Source organism: Babylonia areolata, chromosome 27, assembly GCF_041734735.1.
Source record: "Babylonia areolata isolate BAREFJ2019XMU chromosome 27, ASM4173473v1, whole genome shotgun sequence".
Lineage (NCBI taxonomy): Eukaryota > Metazoa > Mollusca > Gastropoda > Neogastropoda > Buccinidae > Babylonia > Babylonia areolata.
This window is the reverse complement of record NC_134902.1, coordinates 20253127-20278126: the sequence shown is the minus strand read 5'-3', so window position 1 is coordinate 20278126 and position 25000 is coordinate 20253127. Positions and strand designations below refer to the sequence as shown.

Below are 25000 nucleotides of genomic sequence, written 5' to 3'. Positions count from 1 at the left end.
AACACGATGAATACCAGACTTGTAGAACACAAACACATACATAAATCATCAGATAAAATACACAACACAATGAATGCCAGACCTAGTACACACACATTACATCAACACTTCAATACACAACGCGATGAATACCAGACTTGTAGGACACAAACACATACACAAATCATCAGTTTCTCAGATAAAATACACAACACAATGAATGCCAGACCTAGTACACACACATTACATCAACACTTCAATACACAACGCGATGAATACCAGACTTGTAGGACACAAACACATACACAAATCATCAGTTTCTCAGATAAAATACACAACACAATGAACGCCAGACCTGGACCTGAGACACACACATCAACACTTCAATACACAACACGATGAATACCAGACTTGTAGGACACAAACACATACACAAATCATCAGATAAAATACACAACACAATGAATGCCAGACTTGTAGGACACAAACACATACACAAATCATCAGATAAAATACACAACACAATGAATGCCAGACCTAGTACACACACATTACATCAACACGTGAATACACAACACGATGAATACCAGACTTGTAGGACACAAATACAAACACAAATCATCAGTTTCTCACATAAAATACACAACACAATGAATGCCAGACCTAGCACACACACATTACATCAACACGTGAATACACAACATGATGAATACCAGACTTGTAGGACACAAACACACACACAAATCATCAGTTTCTCAGATAAAATACACAACACAATGAACGACAGACCTGGACCTAAGACACATACATCAGTTTCAGTTTCTCAAGAAGGCGTCACTGCGTTCGGACAAATCCATATATGCTACACCAATCACATCTGCTTGTCAGATGCCTGACCAGCAGCATAACCCAACGTGCTTGACAGGTCTTTAAGTGCATGTTTATGTATTTGTGTACCTATCAGAGTGGATTTCTTTTTACATAATTTTGAGGACAACGCTCTCGTTGCCATGGGTTCTTTTTCAGTGCGCCAAGTGCGTGCTGCACACGGGACCTCGGTTTATCGTCTCATCTGAAAGGTTAGACGCTCAGTTTGATTTTCAAGTCAAACTTGGGAGAAAGGGCGAGAGCGGGATTCGAACTCACACTCTCACGGACTCTCTATTATTGGCAGCTGAGCGTCTTAACCATTCTGCCACCTTCCTCCATCAACACTTAAATACACAACACAATGAATGCCAGACCTGGGCCTGGGATGGATAGACAGATAAAGAGATAAAGAAATATATGCGATGAATTATAATCATATCTGGACCTTGGACACATACATCAAAACCTTCACTGATATTGTACAGAAAAATTTGTCTGGCCTTGAGCACACACGCATATCTAAACCGTCAGTCAAACGATACACAACATGATATTATTCAGCCAGACCCCAAAGCAGATTAAAGCAGCGCGAGGTTATTCACCTCGCATAACACTTCCACTTTGGCATAATCCATGTTCACACATACGGTACAAGACTCTGCAATGAACCGCTCGGCTCAGCCTGAGACTGGGGTAAAAATAAAGCTTCTGCAAATATATGCATGAACATACACAGACACACGGACACAGACAGACAGACACAGAATCACAAATACACACACACACACACACACACACACACACACACACACACACACACACACACCACACACGGTAGGAAAAACAAAACTGCACGCAGGAAAAAACACAAAAAAATGGGTGGCGCTGTAGTGTAGCGACGCGCTCTCCCTGGGGAGAGCAGCCCGAATTTCACACAGGGAAATCTGTTGTGATAAAAAGAGAAATACAAATACACACACACACACACACACACACACACACACACACACACAGCAGCGTGTCTGTCTGACTGACCTTGCTCCACCACCTTGTCCACCTCCATGTCCAGTTCTTTGGCCAGGTAGCCGATAATGGGGAAGATGACGAAGCCCGCAAAGACGCTGGTCAGGATGTTGCCTATCCCCACAATCAGAGAGTCCCTGCACAACAAACACCACACACACACACACACACACACACACACACACACACGCACGCACGCACGCACGCACTCACGCGCGCACACGCACATCATAGTTGCAATCATCCGTATCTACTATGTTCTTTGAAATTTTGTTCCCTTGACAAAAGAGGTCAAAATTCAATTTCATTGTGTCCAGTCCAGTTTAGTCCAGTTCAGTTTCGTCCAGTCAATACCAATTTATTCCAGTCCAATCCAGTTTCGTCCAGTCCATACCAATTTATTCCAGTCCAATCCAGTTTCGTCCAGTCCATACCAATTTATTCCAGTTCAATCCAGTTTATTCCAGTCCAGTCTAGTCCAGCCAGTTCAATTCATTTCATGTTATTTATAGTACATTAAAACACCAATGCCATCAAGGGATGTTTTCTACAAATCAAAATATTTGATCAAATCAGATGATGCGGACACAACACCCACTTAATAAAAAAAAAAAATTAAAAAAAAGAAGAAGAAAAAGGCAGATGCCTAACCTACGCATAGAGGTATTAGGGAGGATGAGAAAGAGGAGAGAAAACAATTAATGTCAGTAAGCAAGAATGTAAAAGAAAAGAAGAAACCGAAGACAGCCTTCTGATCACAGTGTGGCCTGTTATTTATTCACAGGGACAGCCTGAAGAACATGAAGACAGGACAGGACAGGGCAAGACAGGACAGTTCAGGACAGGACTGGAGGACAAGACAGGACAGGACAAGTCATGACAGGACAGGACAGCACATGAAGGACAAGACAGGACAGGACAGGATGACAGGAGGAAAGGACAGGATAGGAACACAGGACAGCAAAGGACAGGAGTTCGGGACTGAAGGACAGGACAGGAGTTCGGGACAGGAGGACAGGACAGAACAGGACAGGAAACGAGGACGTGACAGGACAGTTGAACAGAATAGAAGGACATGACAGGACAGTAGGACAGGATAGAAGGACAAGACGGGACGAGGACAGGACAGGATAGAAGGACAGGAGAGTACAGAAGGACAGGACAGGACAGTACAGAAGGACAGAAGTACAGGACTTGGGGGCAGGAGTTCTGGACTGGAGAACACGACAGGACAGGAGGACAGGACTGGAGGGCATGACCAGGAAGACATGACAGGAAGGCAGGACAGGAAAGGAAGACAGAAAAGGAGGACAGGAGGACTGGGATATAGGACACGACAGGAGAACATGACAAGAGGCAGAACAGAACAGGACAGGACAAGAGAACATGACAAGAGGCAGAACAGAACAGGACAGGACAAGAGAACATGACAAGAGGCAGAACAGAACAGGACAGGACAGGACAGGACAAGAGAACATGACAAGAGGCAGAACAGAACAGGACAGGACAAGAGAACATGACAAGAGGCAGAACAGAACAGGACACGACAAGAGAACATGACAAGAGGCAGAACAGAACAGGACACGACAGGACAAGAGAACATGACAAGAGGCAGAACAGAACAGGACACGACAAGAGAACATGACAAGAGGCAGAACAGGACAGGACAAGAGAACATGACAAGAGGCAGAACAGGACAGGACAGGACAAGAGAACATGACAAGAGGCAGAACAGTACAGGACAGGACAGGACAAGAGGACATGACAAGAGGCAGAACAGAACAGGACAGGACAGGACAAGAGAACACAAGAGAACATGACAAGAGGCAGAACAGAACAGGACAGGACAGGACAGGAGAACATGACAAGAGGCAGAACAGGACAGGACAGGACAGGACAAGAGAACATGACAAGAGGCAGAACAGGACAGGACATGACAGGAGAAATGACAAGAGGCAGAACAGGACAGGACAGGACAAGAGAACATGACAAGAGGCAGACCAGGACAGGACAGGACAAGACAAGAGGACAAGAAAGGATAGGACAGAAGAACTGGAGGTTAGGACGAAAGGACAGCACTGAAGAGGGGACTGGGGGATAGCAGGACAAGATGGGACAGAAGTACTAGAGGCTAGCACGACATGACAACAAGAGGACGGGACAGGAGGACAGGACAGGACAGAACAGGGCTGGACTGGACAGGACAGGACAGGACAAGAAGACAGAAAAAGATTTTAGACAGGAGGACTGGAGTTTAGGACGACGTGACACTAGAGGACGATAGGACAGGACTGGACAGAAGGTGTGTGTGTGTGTGTGTGTGTGTGTGTGTGTGTGTGTGTGTGTGTGTGTGTGTGTGTGTGTGTGTGTAGGGGTGGGGGGGGGGGTGTGTGTGGGCACTCACTTGTAGCAGTTGTTGTGGAACTTGTTGTAGCTGGCCAGGGTGATGAGACCTCCCCAGGCAGGGCTGAGGGCAAAGAAAATCTGCACCGCTGCCGCCACCCACGTCTGTCAGCACACACATACACACGCACGCACGCACGCACGCACACACACACACACACACACACACACACACACACACACACACACACACACACACGCATGGCCTTTGTATATTATCATCATCACGGCAATAGTCAACTGTTTACCTCTCTAAGTTGTCTGCTATTTGGGAAGCGAATGTCCTCTGTCTGTCTGTCTCTCTGTCTGTTTCTATCTCTCCATTCTCTCGTTCTCTCTGTGTCTGTCTCGTGTCTCTCCCTCTCTCTCCACCCCATCTCTTTCTCTCTGTCTGTCTATCCACCACCTCTCTCTCTCTATTGTTTCCCTCTTCTCAAGTATATTCCACAAATCAGTACCCATCCACGTCCGGATTGCGTTGCTTATGGCAACCCGAAGTGAACCAACAGTAAGGAATGTATGCATGTATTTATACAAAGCCTTTAAGAGACGCACCATTATGCTTGGCTGATTTTACTAACTGCTTACGGTGTGCTTTCGTAAATGATTTTCTGTCAGTATATTACTATTCAAATGAGCTGTTGTGCAAATTAATGTGAATTATTCATACATACTGTACCCCATTTAGAAGGGGCCGTGGCCTATACTGACTAAACTTTTCGAGTTCGAGTTTAAGTTCTCTCTCTCTCTCTCTCTCCCCCCCATCCTCCTTCTGTCTCTCTCTCTCGTTCCAAGTGTTAAGTTTGTTTCAGATGTCTAAACGATGGTAAATTTCATGTTCAATCGGAAATCTGTCACTGTCTCTGTCTCTGTCCGTATGTCTGTCTGTCTGTCTGTCTCTCTACATACATACATACAAATATATATATATATATATATATATCCAACTGCTTTGAAACAAACGAATAGGGTGTGTTGTCAGATAACTCAGTGCAAATCGTAAAAAAATTAAAAATAAAATAAAACAAACAAACAAACAAACAAAAAAAGATTTTCTTTTCCTTTTCTTCAAACAAAACTACCTGAAACAAAACACGTTTTCACTTTCCCCCAGTCCTGAATAACACGGACACACAATGATTAAAGTACTACAATGGCAAGAAAAGAAATATACTCGAGTGAAACAAATACCGTAGCGAGGAGGCACAAAGTACATGTTTGAAAGTTGCAAAAATGTAGGATATTCATGGAGTGAAAAAAAAAAGAATTACAACGGGTGTGCTTGTTTTCAGATGACTTAGCCATTATATTGACAGACCTTGGCCATGGTCAGTTTCTCGAAGTCAGGGGTCAGGTAGTAGATGATTCCGTCCTTGGCTCCAGGCAGGGTGATGCCCCGCACAAACAGAATGGTCAGCACCACGTAGGGGAACAGGGCTGTGAAATACACCACCTGTAAACATACACACACATCAAGTGTTCATACCTGAAAGACACTGTGAAATACACCACCTGTAAAACATACACACACATCAAGTGTTCATACCTGAAAGACACTGTGAAATACACCACCTGTAAACATACACACACATCAAGTGTTCATACCTGAAAGACACTGTGAAATACACCACCTGTAAACATACACACACATCAAGTGTTCATACCTGAAAGACACTGTGAAATACACCACCTGTAAACATATACACACATCTTCTTCTTCTTCTGCGTTCACTCGTATGCACACGAGTGGGCTTTTACGTGTATGACCGTTTTTACCCCGCCATGTAGGCAGCCATACTCCGTTTTCGGGGGTGTGCATGCTGGGTATGTTCTTGTTTCCATAACCCACCGAACGCTGACATGGATTACAGGATCTTTAACGTGCGTATTTGATCTTCTGCTTGCACGGCATATACACACGAAGGGGGTTCAGGCACTAGCAGGTCTGCACATATGTTGACCTGGGAGATCGTAAAAATCTCCACCCTTTACCCACCAGGCGCCGTCACCGTGATTCGAACCCGGGACCCTCAGACTGAAAGTCCAACGCTTTAACCATTCGGCTATTGCGCCCGTCATATACACACATCAAGTGTTCATACCTGAAAGACACTGTGAAATACACCACCTGTAAACATATAGATATCGTGTGTTCAAGCCTTAAAGACACTGTGAAATACACCACCTGTAAACACACACACACACACACACACACACACACACACACACACACACACACACACACACACACACACACACACACACACACACACACACACACGTTTATACTGCAGCAACAAATAGTCCGACAGAATCACAAGTCTCGTTACCTTGCCGACAGACTTGACCCCCTTGCTGAGGGCCAAGAAGGTCAAGGTCCAGGCCAGGAGCAGACACAGCGCCACCTGCCACCGGATGTGGCCGATCTCTTCGATGCTTCCGCTCATTCCCAGCAGCTCCACCCTGGAAGTCATGGAACCATCAAAACTTCAACTACAGTCATCTGGTTCACAACTAACAATCTTTTGACCATCAACACTTCAATTATAGTCATCTGGTTCACAACACTCTTCTGACCATCAACACTTCATTACAGTCATCTGGTTCACAACTAACTCTCTTTTGACCATCATCACTTCATTACAATCATCTGGTTCACAACTGACTCTCTTCTTACCATCATCACTTCATTACAATCATCTGGTTCACAACTAACTCTCTCCTGACCATCAACACTTTATTACAGTCATCTAGATCACGACTCTGTTCTATCAACACTTTATTACAGCCCTCTGGTTCACAACTCTATTCTAACCATCAACACTTCGTTACAGCCATCTGGTTCATAACTAACTCTCTTCTGACCATCAACACTTCATTACAATCATCCGGTTCACAACTCTCTTCTGACCATCAACACTTCATTACAACCATCTGGTCCACGACTCAATTCTGATCCTACATAATTTGTTCGCTCACACTTAACTGTATAATGTTATTGCCAGCCTCAGGTTAACAAAACCTCGGTGTTTTCCGTGCATATAATTCACAGGAACACCAAAGAAAAAAAACCGAAGAGAGTGAGAGAGACAGAGACAGAGATATTCATCTTACTCCCTCCTTACACCCACAACCTCTCGACGGGTGCAATAGCCGAATGGTTAAAGCGCTGGACTTTCAATCTGAGGGTCCTGGGTTCGAATCTCGGTGCACCTGGTGGGTAAAGGGTGGAGATTTTTACGATCTCCCAGGTCAACATATGTGCAGACCTGCTAGTGCCTGAACCCCCTTCGTGTGTATGCGCACGCAGAAGATCAAATACGCACGTTAAAGATCCTGTAATCCATGTCAGCGTTCGGTGGGTTATGGAAACAAGAATATACCCAGCATGCACACCCCCGAAAACGGAGTATGGCTGCCTACATGGCGGGGTAAATAAATAAAATAAAATAAAAACAAAAACGGTCATACACGTAAAATGTTACATGTCTGTCTGAGTGTGTATGCGTGTGCGTCTGAAATCTGATCATTGAATGGCACAGGAAACGAATGATGAGCGCCCAGTGGCAGCCGTCAGTCGGCTCTACCCAGGTAGGCAGCCTGTGGTGCAAATGTCCCCGTGTATGTAAAGCGCTCAGAGCTTGGCCTCTGACCGAGGATATGCGCTATAGAAGTATCCACATCAATCAATCGAAACCTCTCCCCTTAATCTTACCCTCATTCATCACCCCACTGACGAACGACGAAAACAACATCAGCGACATCAACAACAACATCAGCAAAAGCAAAGTAACACCATCCACCAGCAACAACTTCACCATACTCCCACCATACATCACCATCACTACCACGACGACCACCACCACCACCACCAACATCAACACCACTACTATCACCATCACCACAGTCAACGACAACAACAACAACAACAACAGCAAAACCACTACCACAATCACCACAAACAATAACAACAACAACAACAACACGACCATCACCATCACTACCACTACTACCACCACCACCAACAACAACAACAACATCAACACCACTACTACCACCATCACCACAGTCAACAACAACAACAGCAAAACCACTACCACAATCACCACAAAAAACAACAACAACAACAGCAAAACCACTACCACAATCACTACAAAAAACAACAACAACAACAACAGCAAAACCACTACCACAATCACCACAAACAACAACAACAGCATCAAAACAGCGACTCACTCGAAGAAGTCCTGAGCAGGAGGGGCCCGGATGCTGATGTTCTGAGCCAGGTGAGTGATGTTGGTCTCCTTCGCAAATGTGGCGTTGAAACAGGTATTCTGATAGTATACTGACCCGTTCACCTTCTTGCACTCGTCCGCTTCAATGTAGGAGTAACACGCTGGAAGAGAAGAAACAGAGAAAGAGAGAGAGAGATTCAGATTCAGATGAATGAATCCGGGACCAGGCTGCTTCCATTTCAGTAGTGGGGCAACCATCCCCAATCCGGCGGGTCCCCGGGTGGCGGATAGGGGAACGGCCCTCAGATATGGGGGTTAGCTGCGATATAAGTCAGGCTTGTCTGGCCGAATAAGCAGTCCCGGACCAACTGGCGATGTTCCTACCAGGACGGGGTGGGTCAACAGGTGGCACTGTTGTCCTCACTGAAATACCCCATGTGTCCTATGACGGGTTCATCATGCGGTCAAGAGGCGCGTTATAACCTCTAGCCCCGGGGTGGGACCCTCGGAGAAACAATCCCCCCTGTGCTCACAGGGCAGGACGTTCGGGCCATGAGCTAAGGGTCAGGCACCCCGAAAGAAAACTCCAGCTGAAGACGGCGGTATCGGGCCACTGGCGCAATTAAAACCACGATACCACGCATCCACGCTTCCATGATGATGCAGTCCAGCTCATCTAATGGGAGGCGAACGAGGAAGAAGGAGAAGAAGAAGAAGATGATGATGATGTATGAATGTGTTTCGTCCAAAGGCACACATACACATTAGAAAAGGGGGTGATGGATGGGGGAAGAGGTAATGGGTAATCCAACAGTAGAAAGAGAGAGGTGGGAGAGAGAGAGAGAGAGAGAGAGAGAGAGAGAGAGAGAGAGAGAGAGAGAGAGAGATTCCAATCATATGCCATCCTCGTCTTTGTGACATCTGGATCACTGACAGGATGATAACGTACGTTATATAAATCTGACAGCGGAAGTTTCTGATCTCGAGAGAATTCAAGTGCTCAGTAATCAGATACATAGAGCAACATCACCATCATCATCATCAACATCACCATCATCATCATCACCATCATCATCATCATCATCATCATCATCATCAACATCGCCATCATTATCAACAACAACAGCGACAACAACAAAAACAACAACAGGAAGTGCGCACAAAATGATAAAAAAGGGGGAAAAGACGAAGATGGATTGTTGCCGTTTCAGATACATTACATTTTGTCAAATTTCGGATGCAGCAAAAGTGAAATTTCAGACGCACTAGTCAAACTTCAGATTCAAAAGAATCGCACTTCATGAATCTCATTTCAGTTGACGCTTACCCAGATGAGTGAAAGCACAGAAAACAATGCCTCTCCAGCTATTCGGATATATATATATATATATATGACAGATCGGAGGAGGTCATGTATTATTTTGCTTGTCAATCAATCAATGAACGATGGAAAGGATACACACACACACACACACACACACACACACACACACACACACACACGCACGCACGCACGCACGCACTCACACACTCTGTAGTTTTCTACCTTTTCTGTTTTCCTCTTCCCCCATTCCTGTCCCGTGCCCCACTCCCCCACCCCCACCCGCTCCCCCACTTTCATTCGTTTTTTTTTTTTTTTTTTTTTTTGTTGTTGTTGTTGTTGTTTTTGTTGTTGTTTGTTTGTTTTTTTTGTTGTTGGTTTTTTTTTGTTTTTTTTTGTTTGTTTTTTTTTGGGGGGGTCGTTTAATATCACTGATAGTGAAAAGACGCTAAACTAAAGAACGAACACACACACACACATACACGCACACACACACACACACACACACACACACACACACACACACACACACACACACACACACTGACATTTAGTGGCCCACTCAGGTTGGCAGCGTTCCCAGGGCAGCTCTGAGGTGAAGGAGCGGAACAAGTACAGGAAGGCCCAGCCTATGATCACCGTGTAGTACAGACACACCAGCAGCGACACAGCGATCATCCCGTAGCCCAGACCTGCAGCACCCATCCACACACACACACACACACACACCCCACCACCACCATTACCACCACCCATCAACATCGACATCAGCAGCATCATCACACCAGTAAATATACACCTATGACCATCCCATAACATCCCCTGAACATTGATGTCAGCATCGCGATCAGTTTATATTATAATACCTGACCCTCTGACAATATCCCGTCAACATTGATAACGAGATTGAAAGTTAAAATGTTAAACGTCCCTTAACCTTTTGTGGCCAGTGAGAAACTTATATCACAGACACATATGTTTACAGTTGGGCCAACAACAACATCAACAGCAATTTTATTTGTTTTTCCTGTCGAAATGGAATTTTCTACAGCATTTAGCCAGGAACAACGCCTTTGTTGCCGTGGGTTCTTTTACGTGTGCTAAGCGCATGCTGCACACGGGACCTCGGTTTATCATCTCATCCGAATGGCTAGCGTCCAGACCACCACTCAAGATCTCGTGGAGGGGGAGAAAATATGGGCGGCTGAGCCGTGATTCGAACCAACGCGCTCAGATTCTCTCGCTTCCTAGGCGGACGCGTTACCTCTAGGCCATCACTCTACACATATATATCAGTGATTTCATATTCACTGTGTCTAAGGTTTGGCATGGGAAGGCAATGTTCAATCCTCTTATTCCTCCTCTTTTCGTTTTTATCTTCCACGACTGAATTCCCCATTCACCCCTGGCTGCAGTGAGGAAAACCGGAGTAAAGTGCTTTTTGACTCACTTGTGTAAACAAAGTGAGTCTATGTTTTAACCCGGTGTTCGGTTGTCTCTGTGTCTGTGTGTGTCTGTGTGTGTGTCTGTGTGTCCGTGGAAAACTTTAACATTGACATTTTCTCTGCAAATACTTTGTCAGTTGACACCAAATTAGGCATAAAAATAGGAAAAATTCAGTTCTTTCCGGTCATCTTGTTTAAAACAATATTGCACCTCTGGGATGGGCACAAAAAAATTTTAAAAAATGAAGCCTAATTATATGCAAACTGCATTTACTGTTATATTTATATTTTTTGTATTCTCTAAACTTGGCACTTTGATCTGATATTCTGACACAACAACAAGAGCAGTCATTTTTATCATTTTTTGTTCAAACAGGAACTTCTTTTGCTAAGCATGGAAGTTTTATTTATTTTGCAAACGTTTTGGTGCAGATAGTAAAAAATGGAAATTACTCTGTAATTAATGCTAGGGAACTTAATTTGAATCTGATTAGGACTTCTTTTTTTCTTTTCTTTTTTCTTTTTTTTTTTTAACGCGAAGCTTTATAATAACAAATACAGAACACATTTTAACGATTAGATTTATTTTTCAGTGTATCACAAGTGAGTCTTGAAGGCCTTGCCTCTCTTGTTGTTGTTTTTTTTTGTTTTTGTTTTTAAATTTTTCCAAATGTACGAAACCATGTTGAAACGCAGCCTCGAACCCTGATCACAGGTGAACACTGGATCAGAAGTCTAATGCCTAACCGATTCTGTCGGCCAAACGGCTGTAGATTTTATTTTCACATTCAAATGATGTAAACGGTGAATGCAACTATCTATCTAACCAGCCTCTTCATCTCTTTGTTTTGCAAATCCTCGTGCACATACTCTTGCCAGACTTGTAACCATGTTTCTTCTTTTCCTGTCAAGTCTGTCTGTCAATGGAATTGCCCGTCTGCATTGTTGTCTATCCTTCACTGAGGTTGATTTTTTTCTTTCAGTCTAATAAAAAACAAAAAACAAACATCATCTTAGATGAACAGACTATGAATAAATAAACGAAAATTTGATGCTTATCTTGTGTATATGGTCTCTTAATTAAGACTCATTTCATAATGTGATTATGTATTTATTTTATTGCAGTTTATTCATACATCGTGTTTTTTGTTTTTTTGTTTTGTTGTTGTTTGTTTGTTTTTTGGTTTGTTTTCTATTAATTGTGTGTGTGTGTGTGTGTGTGTGTGTGTGTGTGTGTGCCCCAGAGCTGGGCAGGAAAAAAAGCATGCTAAATGCTTATCTTCTTTCTCTGGTTGAATAACATTCCGTTCTGTTTCGTTTCGTTTCGTGTCGTGTCGTGTCGTGTCGTGTCGTGTCGTGTCGTGTCGTTTCGTTTCGTTTCGTTTCTACCCCCCTTGCCCTGCCGACAGTAGAGACGTCGGCTTGAATCTACTGACCGTAGAAGAGAGGGCAGATCCTGTCAAAGATGGCGGCGGGGCCCAGGGCGGCAAACTGGCCGAAGGACAGCTCCATGAACATGAGGGGGAAGCCCAGCAGCAGGAACATGATGATGAAGGGGAACAGGAAGGCACCTGGTGGAACCACACACCTCACTGTCAAACTTCAGTTTTGTCACCAGCACCAAAAGAAAAAGAAGAAAAGAAAGAAAGAGAAAAGTAAGCCATCACCACCACCCCCCCCCCCCCCCCACACACACACACACACACATACCAACCACTGTCAATGTAAACCATCACATTCTTTCCTCTGCACGAACTTATTAAACCGTCACTCCTTTCGCTAAACGATCCAAAAAGCATCACACTCTTCCCCCATCCCCAACGACCGTCAAAGCAAGCTATCACCACCACTCCCATCCCCTCAAAGTAAGCAACCCCCCCCCCCCCCAAAAAAAAAAGGCAAGGACCCCCCAACAACCACCCCCACACCTACAACCCCCACCACACTTTCCACTCCTCACCCCCGCCGTTGGCGTAGCAGAGGTACGGGAATCGCCAGACGTTGCCCAGGCCCACGTTGTAGCCCAGCAGAGACATGAGGAAGTCGAAGCGACCCGACCAGTTGCCTCGATCATCGGGTTCCTGGGGCTCCCCAACCAGGTCATCGTCCCGGGGGGTCAGCACGGCCGTACTGGACACGTCCTCCACCAGAGTGTCCACGGGGATCTGGTATCAAGACACAGCACGCCGGCATGGCGGTGACAAGGGGCAAAAGCAAGGCAGAGAAAGGCTAGGACAAGGCAAGGCATGGCGAGGCATGACAAAGCAAGGCATGGCAAGGCATGACAAAGCAAGGCATGGCAAGGACAAGACAAGACAAGGCAAGGCAAGGTAAGGTAAGGCAAGGCATGGCAGGACAAAGCAAGGCAAGGCAGGGCGAGGCAAAGCATGGCAGGACAAAGTAAGGCAAGGCAGGGCAAGGCAATGCAAGGCAAGGCAAGGCAAGGTAAGGCAAGGTAGGACAAAGTAAGGCAAGGCAAGGCGAGGCAAAGCATGGCAGGACAAAGTAAGGCAAGGCAAGGCATGGCAGGACAAAGTAAGGCAAGGCAAGGCATGGCAGGACAAAGTAAGGCAAGGCAAGGCGAGGCAAGGTAAAGCAAGGCAAGGCAAGGCAGGACAAAGCAAGACAAGGCAAGGAAACACGAGCTTATTTCAGGAAACCGCGTAGGGGTGCATGAAAAAAAAAGACATGACAAGACAAGGCAAGGTCAGGTAAGGCAAGGCAACCTAAGGCAATACAAGGCAAGGCAAGGCAATGCAAGATAACACGTTCTTGTTTCAGGAAAAAAAACAACCCATAATGACGCATAAAAAAAGACATGACAAGAGAAGGCATGGCAAGGCAAGAAGGACATGACGTGACTGGACAAGACAGGACAAGACAAGGCAAGGAAAGACGTGCTTATTTCAGGAAAACCCATGAGGGTGCAAGACAAGACAAGACAAGACAAGACAAGATGTGCTTGTTTCAAGAAAACCCATTGGGGTGCATGAAAAAAGAGAAGAGAAAGCAAGGCAAGGCAAGGCAATGTAAGGCACGAAGGGCAAGACAGGACAAGACAAGAAAGGCAAGGCAAGGCAAGGCAAGACTAGGCGAGAAAAGAAGCAAAGCAATGCAATACAAGGCAAGGCAAGGCAATCAAGGAAATACAAGACAAAGCAAGGCAATACAAGACAAGGCAAGACACGCCAAGCCAAGCCAAGCCGAAAGGAAGCAATACAATACAATACAATACAATACAAGACGAAGCAAGACAAGACAGGGCAAGACCAGACAAGACGTGTTTATTTCAGAAAACCCTTGGGGATACATGAAAAAGTTGCAATTTTTCACGTAACTGATAACAAAATACGAATCGCATTTGGCATTGTGCTCACAATCAGTTACATTGGCCACACCAACCGACCGGTTAAAACATACGTTTGGAGGAAGAAAATCAAATCAAATCAACAACTACAACAACAACAACAACCCAACCAACCATGAATTGGCAATAATGATACAAACGATACAGCATTGTACACTGCATGCCAGACGGAATCTGGTCCTCACCGAAACGCAAATAGAACGAAATTACGAGAAGATTTTTATTTCTATAAACAAGCCCACTCGAGGGTGGATGGGGGGGGGGGGGTGGAGAGATGCACCTTGACGTGAATAAGCATGGACACTGCTTCCCCCCCCCACCACCACCACCAACACACACACATACCCCCGCCCCTATCCCCCCCTCCCTATCCCCCCCCCCCTTTTTTTTTTTTTTATTTTTTTTATAAAGCATTAAAGGTCCCATAACTTTTTTCACGATCACAGCGGCAGTGATTTTCATATTCAATGTGTCTTGTGGGCTCAGCATAGGAAAAGGCAGGGGCCCGCTGCTCTCCCTACCACCGTTCTAAAACTCTCCCCCCCAACAACACACCCCGACAGAAGTTTTTGATACCAATTCACAGAGGAAAAACAAAATCGGAGTAATGGCATCGCGATGGCAGGAAATCGATATAATCCTTTCCATGATTGAAAACAAAACGATCATACAAACCTGTCGTGATGATGCATTACTCTTCTAAGAATCTTTTTTTTTTTTTTTTAACTTTCCGGAGTTGTTATCCGAGAGTTGTTATCCGAGAATGATGAATAAAAGGAATGAATATGAAAGAGAATGAATGAGGGGGAAAAAAAAACCCCAACATAATCGGAGCATTGATATTGTCAACAATGGAGGGCATGTTAACAATGAAGAAAAATATAGATAAAAACAAAGCGAACTGTAGAAACAAGGAAATGAAATAAGAAAGCAAAATAAGAGCACAACAATACTCGACAAGCACACACACACACACACACACACACACACACACACACACACACAGGATACTGATGTGTTCTGTGAATGCAGGTTGTGAATTTATAATCATTCAGCTTGTGTGTTTTTTAACCAGATCGGCTTTTGATCGATAGAAAAACACAAACAAAAAACAAAAACTGCACGCAGGAAAAAGAATTACAAAAAAAATGGGTGGCGCTCTCAAAGTAGCGACGCGCTCTCCCTGGGGAGAGCAGCTCGAATTCCACACAGAGAAACCTTTGATACAATACAATACAATACAATACAATACAACACAATACAAGTGTAGCTACGCGCTCTCCCTGGGGAGAGCAGCCCGAATTCCACACAGAGAAACCATTCATACAATACAATACAATACAATACAATATAAGCGTAGCTACGCGCTCTACCTGGGGAGAGAAGCCCGAATTTCACACAGGGGAAACCTTTGATACGATACAATACAATACAATAATACAATACAATACAATACAATACGATTTGAACATACTGATCGAGTCTCTCTCTCCTCAAGGCCGGGCGTTCAAGACGGTCTTCATGGCCAACATATTTACATTGTAAGCCAGTTGGCATTATATGTACATGAAGATGTGCGTGTATGCATATGTGATTTTCCCTGACAAATGACACCTCAAAGATAGATTGGACGACTCGTTACATATAATACCCCCGAAAACCGAGTATGGCTGCCTACATGGCGGGGTAAAAACGGTCATGCACGTAAAAGCCCACTCGTGTACATTCGAGTGAGCATGGGGGTTGCAGCCCACGAACGAAGAAGAAGAAGAAGTTATATACAATACAGTACAATACAATACAATACAATACAATACAATACAATACCCAAAGAGAGACACATCCATAAAAAAGGCATGAGTGTGTGTGTGTGTGTGTGTGTGTGTGTGTGTGTGTGTGTGTGTGTGTGTGTGTGTGTGTGTGTGTGTGTGTCTGTATGTGTCTATGTGTGTCTGAGTATATGTCTGTGTCTGTCTGTTTCTGTGTCTGTGTCTGTGTTTATTTGGGTTTTGAAAGAAACGAAATTCAACATCGCTGATATAATTCAAGATAATGGAAAGACGTGAGCAATAATTCCTCGTGAGTCCCCCCCCCCCTCCGCCCCCCCCCCCCCCCCCCCAAAAAAAAAAAAGAAAAGAAAAAAAAAACCTTTTGGTTTTCTTAGGCGTAGTGTTTTATGGTTTGATTATTCAACATACACACATATATCACTTCAGAATGCTGACAACTCTTCTGCAGTAAGTTTGCTATCCACGTCAAACGTAGGTGATGACGTACTTATAGACAATACGACACACACAAGACGCTCTCCTGATGAAACCCAAAAAAGCCCCAAATTTGTGAGTAAAAAAAAACAGGGGGGGGGGGGGGGGACAATAATATGATATGATATGATATAATATAATATAATATAATATAATATAATCATATACCAAGGCGCAAAAGCGGTAAGTACACCATCAAACTGCAAAGCACAGCTTTCCCTCCCTCTGTTACCCCAGTCGTAATTACACCATGCCCATCCCCCTGTCTTCCTTTCCCTCCTCCATCCCCTCCCCTGCTCAGACGGTAGGTGCAGGTCCAAGTCCAAATTCGCCTATTCCTATTTCGCCTACTTTTTGATCGTGCTGCGGCCACCCTCGATAGTCTGTTAAAACTTTGTCCGTCTTCACCAATTGGAACGTGGACGAATCGAGGATAGGCGAATCGGGGAATAGGTTCAACGGGAAATAGGCGAACAGGGTATAATATCTACATTTTCTTCCCCCTGTGGTCTTTCCATTCAGTTTCGTTCCTTAGAGGGGAAAAAATTGTAAATTTGTGTAAATGACATTGTAACATATACTCTACATTTCTTCCGCTGTCAAGAGACGTAAAGAAGGCCAGTCAAGGAGTGGAGGGGAAGAAATGTAGAGTATGATATTTTTGTATTTCTTTTTATCACAACAAATTTCTCTGTGTGAAATTCGGGCTGCTCTCCCCCCAGGGAGAGCGCGTCGCTACACTACAGCGCCACCCATCTTTTGTATTTTTTTTCCTGTGTGCAGTTTTATTAACTCCTATCGAAGTGGATTTTTCTACAGAATTTTGCCAGGAACAACCCTTTTGTTACCGTGGGTTTTTTACGTGCGCTAAGTGCATGCCGCACACGGGACCTCGGTTTATCGTCTCATCCGAATGACAAGCGTCCAGACAACATCTCAATGTCTAGTGGAGGGGGGGGGAGAAAATATCGGTGGCTGAGCCGTGATTCGAACCAGCGCGCTCAGATTCTCTCGCTTCCAAGTGGACGCGTTACCTCTAGGCCATCACAATGTTATTAACCAATTTACAAGTTTTGTTCCGTCTCATAAACAGAAAAAATACATGAGAAGAAACGTGGATACTGCCGAAATGTAGAGTATATGTTACAAGGTTATTAATCATTTTACAAAGTTTTTCCGTCTTTTAACAGAAAAATACAGGAGTAGAAATATGGGCAATATCCACAGTTCTTCCCGTGAAGACGGAATGAGCAGTGTTCACAACAAGATGTGGACGTTCACTCCGTCAGTCACACAGAGGAGTGGGGGGGAAGAAGTGTGTATATTGCCGAAATATTGAGTATAATATTACAATGTCTTTAACCAATTTACAAGTCTTTCCGTCTTATAAACAGAAAAGTACAGGGGTAGATATGTAGATATTGCCGAAATGTGAAGTATATATTACAATGTCATTAATTAACCAATTTACAAGTTTTTCCGTCTTAAGTTTAACGTCTTCCACTTTAAGTGATATTAGCTGTTGTTTGTGTTTTTTTCCCCCAGTCTCATAAACAGAAAAACACAAGGGAAGAAATATAGATACTGCCCGAATAGAGAGGGTGGGAGATGGGGGGCGGGGGGGAGGGGATATAGGCGAATCGGGGATGACACCCTTCTCAGTGACACACTAACCTGACTCTCTCCCCCTCCTGGCCTGGGGGGACCGTCCTGACCAACGTTGTTAGTGTTGTCCATGAAGGTGACCGGGATGTCCTCGTTCTTAAAGGTCTTCCACCCGCTGAGTATGGCCCCGTCACTGCGGGCCCTCGCTCGTTCACTGCTCATTTTGTTGACTACACTCGATTTTTTCTTCTCCCTCCCCTCTCTCTCTCTCTCTCTGTCTCTCTCTCTGTCTCTGTCCCGTCGGCCTGTTCCTTTCTGTTCTGTCCGCTGCGGCCTAGGTGAGGCCAATGGTCAAAAGTATGTTTTTTGTTGGATTTTTTTTTTTTTTTTTTTTTTTTTTTTGGTTTTGTTTTGTTTTCAGGGGTGTTTTTTTCTTTGGGGGGTCGGAAGGTAAGGTGTACTACAGCTCACTGTTGATTTGGTTTAACAATATATGTATGGTTTTTTTTTCCTGTTGAAAAGGTCACAATACAAATGAAATCTATTCAACAGGACAACAACAAATGTTGGTTTTTGTGTGTGTGTGTTATATTGGAGTTGCACCACCGTCGCGGCAAATCCGTTTACAACGTGGGATAATGAATCCTGAAGCAAGGGGAAAAAATAATTATAAAGAGAACGTAACACAGTGCAGTATAATTATTATGTGTGGTGGGTTCTCACACTCCTACGAATTTCACAAGAAGGGGTGCGTGTGTGTGTGTGTGTGTGTGTGTGAAGTTACAAACAAACGCCGTCAAGTGAATGAGAGTGCACACATCCAGGCACTTCGGTTAATTCTTCTCAGAACGCCGCCAACACTGATTAAACTGATCAGTCAGTTCAAGGGAGTTGATGTTTCGGAACAGGAATTCACCACAACCAGCTATACTTCTTGATCAGACCACGAACATCAATCAACAACAACAAGAACAACAACAAAAAAAGCGTTCCATACGTTGAACAGAATGATTCACACTGCTCTCTGACAAGAGATGGTATGAACTAATAACTGGCCGCCGCCAGAATTCGAGTCGACTTAAATACGTTCCGTTCTCCTTCTCCTTGGCACACAAATTTACAGTTGATTTGATCCAAACAAAAAGATCAGGCATTAGCTCTACTCAAACGACTGTAACACGGTCAACCGCTAACGCGCTGGAAACAAAGAACAATACCACTGATTCGGTGTTTGGGGTGGGGGTGGGGGGGGGCGGAGGGGATGGGAGACTGACGGTGGTTGGGAGTGGGGGGGGGGGGGGGATTAAGAAGCTGAGGGATTAGTTTTCCTGAAAGGGCTTTACCCAATCAGCGAGTCTGAACCTGCTCGGCTTGACCAAAAACCATATACCCTGAGCCTACATGGTTTCTAAGAGAGAACAGTACATGGTGTGGAGGACTACTATGTCAGGAGCGGAACCAGGGTGAGCAAAGAGCGGGACAACAATGACACCCCCCCAGTCAGTGGAGAAGGGTCAGGGCGGGAAACTGAAGACATGAGTGTGCTCATGAATGACCAAGCAAACATTCCACTCCCACCACCCCCACCACCACCACCCCCACCATCACCACCCATTCCCTCCACATGTCCACCCACAGGAAATGCCATGTTGAAGTGACCTTGCAAACAAGTGGTTTGAAGAGAGAGAAAAAAACATTTGAAGGAGTACGTGGAGGAAAGATGGGTGGAAGTGAAGGTGAAACATATATAGGGTGTTCATGATCAGAGATACACACAGACAGACAGACACAGAGACCCAGACTGACTCTGTCTCAGACTTAGAGATTTATTCAGACAGTTTGAAGGAGTGAAGGAAATATGGATGAAACTGGAGGTGAAAAATATGGGGTGTTCATGATCAGAGATAGAGACAGACAGACAGACACAGAGACTCAGACTGACTCTGTCTCAGACTCAGAGTTTTATTCAGACAGTTTGAAGGAGTGAAGGAAATATGGATGAAACTGGAGGTGAAAAATATATAGGGTGTTCATGATCAGAGATACACACAGACAGACAGACAGACACAGAGACAGACTGACTCTGTCTCAGACTTAGAGTTTTATTCAGACAGTTTGAAGGAGTGAAGAAAAGATTAACGTAACTGGGGGTGAAAAATATAGGGTGTTCATGATCAGAGATAAGAGACAGACAGACACAGAGACAGACTGACTCTATCTCAGACTTAGAGTTTAATTCAGACAGTTTGAAGGAGTGAAGAAAAGATGAACGTAACTGGGGGTGAAAAATATAGGGTGTTCATGACCAGAGAAAAAAGAGAGACAGACAGACACAGACAGAAAGACAGACACAGAGACTCAGACTCAGACTGACTCTGTCTCAGACTCAATTAAGAGTTTTTATTCAGAAAGGCCAAAAGTTCCATCAATTTGAATGGGAGAGAAACACGAGTCATACATTTATCATGTTTGCAAATTAATGTACATAATACAGATTACCAACAACCGAATACTTCTTCTTCTTCTGCGTTCCCCGTGATCATGGTCTCAGACTTGCAGTCCTATGCTGGAAATGAAGGTGGTGGTCTTGATGAGGTCTTCTTTGGTGCCCCAGAGCTTTTCTGCCAGTGTGGCTCCATAGGGCCACTGCTGCGTCCGTGCATCTTGATACAGGGGGCAGGACTGCAGGATGTGCTCCGGGGTTTGTGGGCCTGTCTTACACGGGCAGTCAGGAGTGTGTGACAGCTTCATTCGGTACATGTGGTCTCGCAGGCGGCAGTGCCCCGTGCGTAGTCGAACCGAATACATTTTTGTACATGTTTTACCCAGTGGTAAGTTTCAGTTTCAGTTTCAGTAGCTCAAGAAGGCGTCACTGCGTTCGGACAAATCCATATACGCTACACCACATCTGCCAAGCAGATGCCTGACCAGCAGCGTAACCCAACGCGCTTAGTCAGGCCTTGAGAAAAAAAAAATATATATATATATATTGATAAGCGTACATACATAAATAAATAAATAATAATTATGATATAAAAAAGATAGTAGTAATGAAAATAATGATAAAATATTAATAATAATAAATAAATAAATAAGACAACAATGATGATAAATAAGCAAATAAATATAAAACATGAAGACACACATTCACACATACCCCCACACATGCATAACAGATATGCCCCAAAAACGCAGTTTCACAGATATGAAAGCACAGTCAAATACATATAAACGTACATGAGCTCCAACACACACACACACACACACACACACACACCACAAATTTCCATGCACCTCCTCTACCCCCAGGGGTAATTGAGAGTGAGGGAGGGAAAGAAAGTAGAAAGACATACAGACAAAGGCAGGGACTGAGTCGAGAACATTCATTTTTCAGAAGCGAATGACGGCGTGATCAGCAACGCTGCTGTCATAAAGAAAGAGAAGAAAGAAAGAAAGAAAGGAGGGTGGTGGGGGACGTGAGTGAGTGGTGTGTTTATAATCTGTTTTTAAAAGAACTTTATTCATTCACAGGAACAGCAAAGCAGCTGTTCAACAGATAAGTCTTCTTCTTCTTCTTCTTCTTCTGTGTTCGTGGGCTGCAACTCCCACGTTCACTCGTATATGCGCGAGTGGGCTTTTACGTGTATGACCGTTTTTAACCCGCCATGTAGGCAGCCATACTCCGCTTTCGGGGCTGCGCATGCTGGGTATGTTCTTGTTTCCATAACCCACCGAACGCTGACATGGATTACAGGATCTTTAACGTGCGTATTTGATCTTCTGCTTGCGTATGCACACGAAGGGGGTTCAGGCACTAGCAGGTCTGCACATATGTTGACCTGGGAGATCGGAAAAATCTCCACCCTTTACCCACCAGGCGCCGTCACCGTGATTCGAACCCGGGACCCTCAGATTGAAAGTCCAACGCTTTAACCACTCGGCTATTGCGCCCGTCCAACAGATAAGTCGAAACACAACAAGAAAAGCTTATACCCGTGCTCTAAACCAGTTACTTGTCAATGAGGTGGCGGCAATTTATCAGGGAAAAAATAATACACGAACTGGAATGAATACAAAAACGTAATATGTGCGTTTATAATTATTCTCAAGTATGACAGAGTATGTAATCCGAGCTTTAGGTAGCTTTTTTGCCTTGGTGATTTTTTTTTCTTTCATCTTTTATACTAATCAGTGAAGAAAGCTACGTGAACCATTTAAAACATTTAACGAAGAAAGAAAGAAAGAAAGAAAATACAACAAACGTTTGTACAGTGGACTTTAAAATCAGGCATCCTTTCAAACAAACAAAAAAACAAAACAAACAACAACAAAAAACGAGACATCCACGACCCCTTACTCTCCAAAACAAAACAAAAAAATAGATAATTAAATAAATATATCAATAAGATTAACATAAAATCTTCAGATTCATTCAATCGTTTATCATTCTTTCTTCTTTTTCTTCTTTCTTTTCTTTTTTTCTTTTTAACTGTTTTAGTTTATGTAAAGCATCCTACCATCCTTTTCCACGATTCACGAACACACCAATAATTTTGGCTCTGAAAGGAAAACTTCAGGCACTGAATCAGTGCATCAATGTTGTTTTTTGTTGTTTGTAGTTTGTTGTTGTTGTTGTTGTTGCTCTAAGTTCTGAAGTAGGTCACATGCCAACTATACAGGCTTACACATCGACGTTTTCTCATCATTTTATCAAGTGAGCCTTCACACATCCTTGTCCTTATCCTCTGGCGACCAGGTAGCCGGCCGACCGCCTGGTCCACTGACTCCTATTACATTGAGACGTCGGCGCGCACGAGCACAGTGTTACACTGAGCACGCGCAGTCAGGAAAGAAGAACCCGGATGCGCGGTGAATTATCACATCCGGCCTTGCTCCCGGCGTCTTCGTGGTGGTGTCTGGAGCAGGCAGGCACATCGATCGTTGCAGTTCAAGTGCTTGTCAGTTCAGTTCCTCCCATGTGAGATCTGTCAACGGACAGTTTTCTTTTTTTTTTTTTTTTTTTTTGTTTGTCACAAGTTTTTGTTGCTGCTGCTGTTGTTGTTGCTGCTGCTGCTAGGGTTTTTTGTTGTTGGTTTTTTGGTGTGTGTTGTTGTGGGTGTTTTTTTTTTGTGGGTTTTTTTGGGGTGGAGGGGGGGGGGTTGTTGTTGTTGTTATTGCTCAGGTTATACAGGACGTGAGGTTCGTATGGTCGAACTTTCACAAGGATTAGTTCATAGCCCTATTATTTCTGCATTCCTTTCAATGTACTTCAGAATTGTGTTAATGGTTTCTGATTATTATTATTATCATTGTTGAATTGTTACTTTTCTACGTAATTGCATGTTAGTTTGTTTTTTGTTGTTTGGTTGTTGTTGTTTTTTTGTTGTTGTTTTTGTTTTGTTTTTTTGTTGTTGTTGTTGTTGTTGTTTTTTGTGTGTTTTTTTTTTTGTCGTCCAATGTCACCGATAGTGAAGAGACGCTAAACTAAAGAACGAACACACACACAGCACGGTTTGGCAAGACAGCGAGGAGGCTTAGGGTGTGTAAGGGGCCGGGTGGGAGGGGGAGAGTTGGGGGGGGGGGGCAGTGGGGGAGGGGGGTGGAGGGGCCGGGTTAATCAGGAGGATCAGTCACGGATGATTGCAGTTTTCACCCGAAAGGTGACTGAGTGTGTTGTGTGTGGTATGGTGTGTCTGTGTGGTGTGGTATGTGTGAGTGTGTGTATATGTGTGTGTGTGTGTGTGTGTATGTGCGTGGGGGCGGGGGGTAGGTGAAGAGTGGTGGAGGTGTGTGTGTGTTTGCGCGCGCGCGTGTATGTGTGTGTGTGTGTGTGTGTGTGTGTGTGTGTGTGTGTGTGTGTGTGTGTGTGAAGAATAGAATAGATTTTATTGTCATGAAACCGTAAGGTTTATAAGACACAAGTGCAATGGTAAATGAATGAACGAATGAAAAACACACAATTAATCAATGTGTGTGTGTGTGTGTGTGTGTGTGTGTGTGTGTGTGTCCTGTGTTTTCTCGCAGGACTGACTTGACACAGCAGTAACGTTTCTCTTTTTCGGTGTGTGTGGGTGAGCGGGAGGGTGATGGGACAGGGGATGGGGGAGGGGGTTGGAGGTGGGAGATGGAGGGTATGGCTTGGGATGGGTGGTGGAATGAGTTGTTGTGTGTGTTGCTCTGTGTGTGTGTGTGTGTGTGTGTGTGTGTGTGTGTGTGTGTGTGTGTGTCTGCATGTCTCTGTGTGTGACTCTGCGCGTGGGGGGTGGATAGGTAGGGGGGAAGGGGTTGCAGGGGGTGGGAGGTGAAGGGAGTGAGTCGAGATCCAAGGAGGGCGGGAGGGGGGGGGCGTGTTTGAGAGGATTTAAACTCAGCAACTCAGCACACTCCACAACTGGCGATAAGCCATGGGGCCTCCGGATCTGCGATACAGAAAATAATGATTATACTCCAGTACACCTTTTTTTTTTCTTCTTTTTTTTCTTCTTTTT

At 44.4% G+C, this 25000-nt stretch overlaps 1 protein-coding gene across 1 annotated transcript in view; it reads right to left on the bottom strand.

The window, feature by feature from the left end:
* The window catches only part of LOC143301271 (sodium- and chloride-dependent glycine transporter 1-like), a 27902-nt gene extending 9051 nt beyond the window's left edge, over nt 1-18851 (bottom strand). The window contains exons 1-9 of the mRNA XM_076615435.1: nt 18582-18851; nt 13237-13441; nt 12713-12847; nt 10380-10523; nt 8512-8671; nt 6606-6738; nt 5594-5728; nt 4277-4380; nt 1885-2009 (exon numbers count right to left, since the gene is read on the bottom strand). Coding sequence (XP_076471550.1) covers nt 1885-2009; nt 4277-4380; nt 5594-5728; nt 6606-6738; nt 8512-8671; nt 10380-10523; nt 12713-12847; nt 13237-13441; nt 18582-18734 — 1294 coding nt within the window. The 5' untranslated portion in view covers nt 18735-18851. The remainder of the gene's footprint in view (nt 1-1884; nt 2010-4276; nt 4381-5593; nt 5729-6605; nt 6739-8511; nt 8672-10379; nt 10524-12712; nt 12848-13236; nt 13442-18581) is intronic.
* Nucleotides 18852-25000: the final 6149 nt, after the last annotated feature.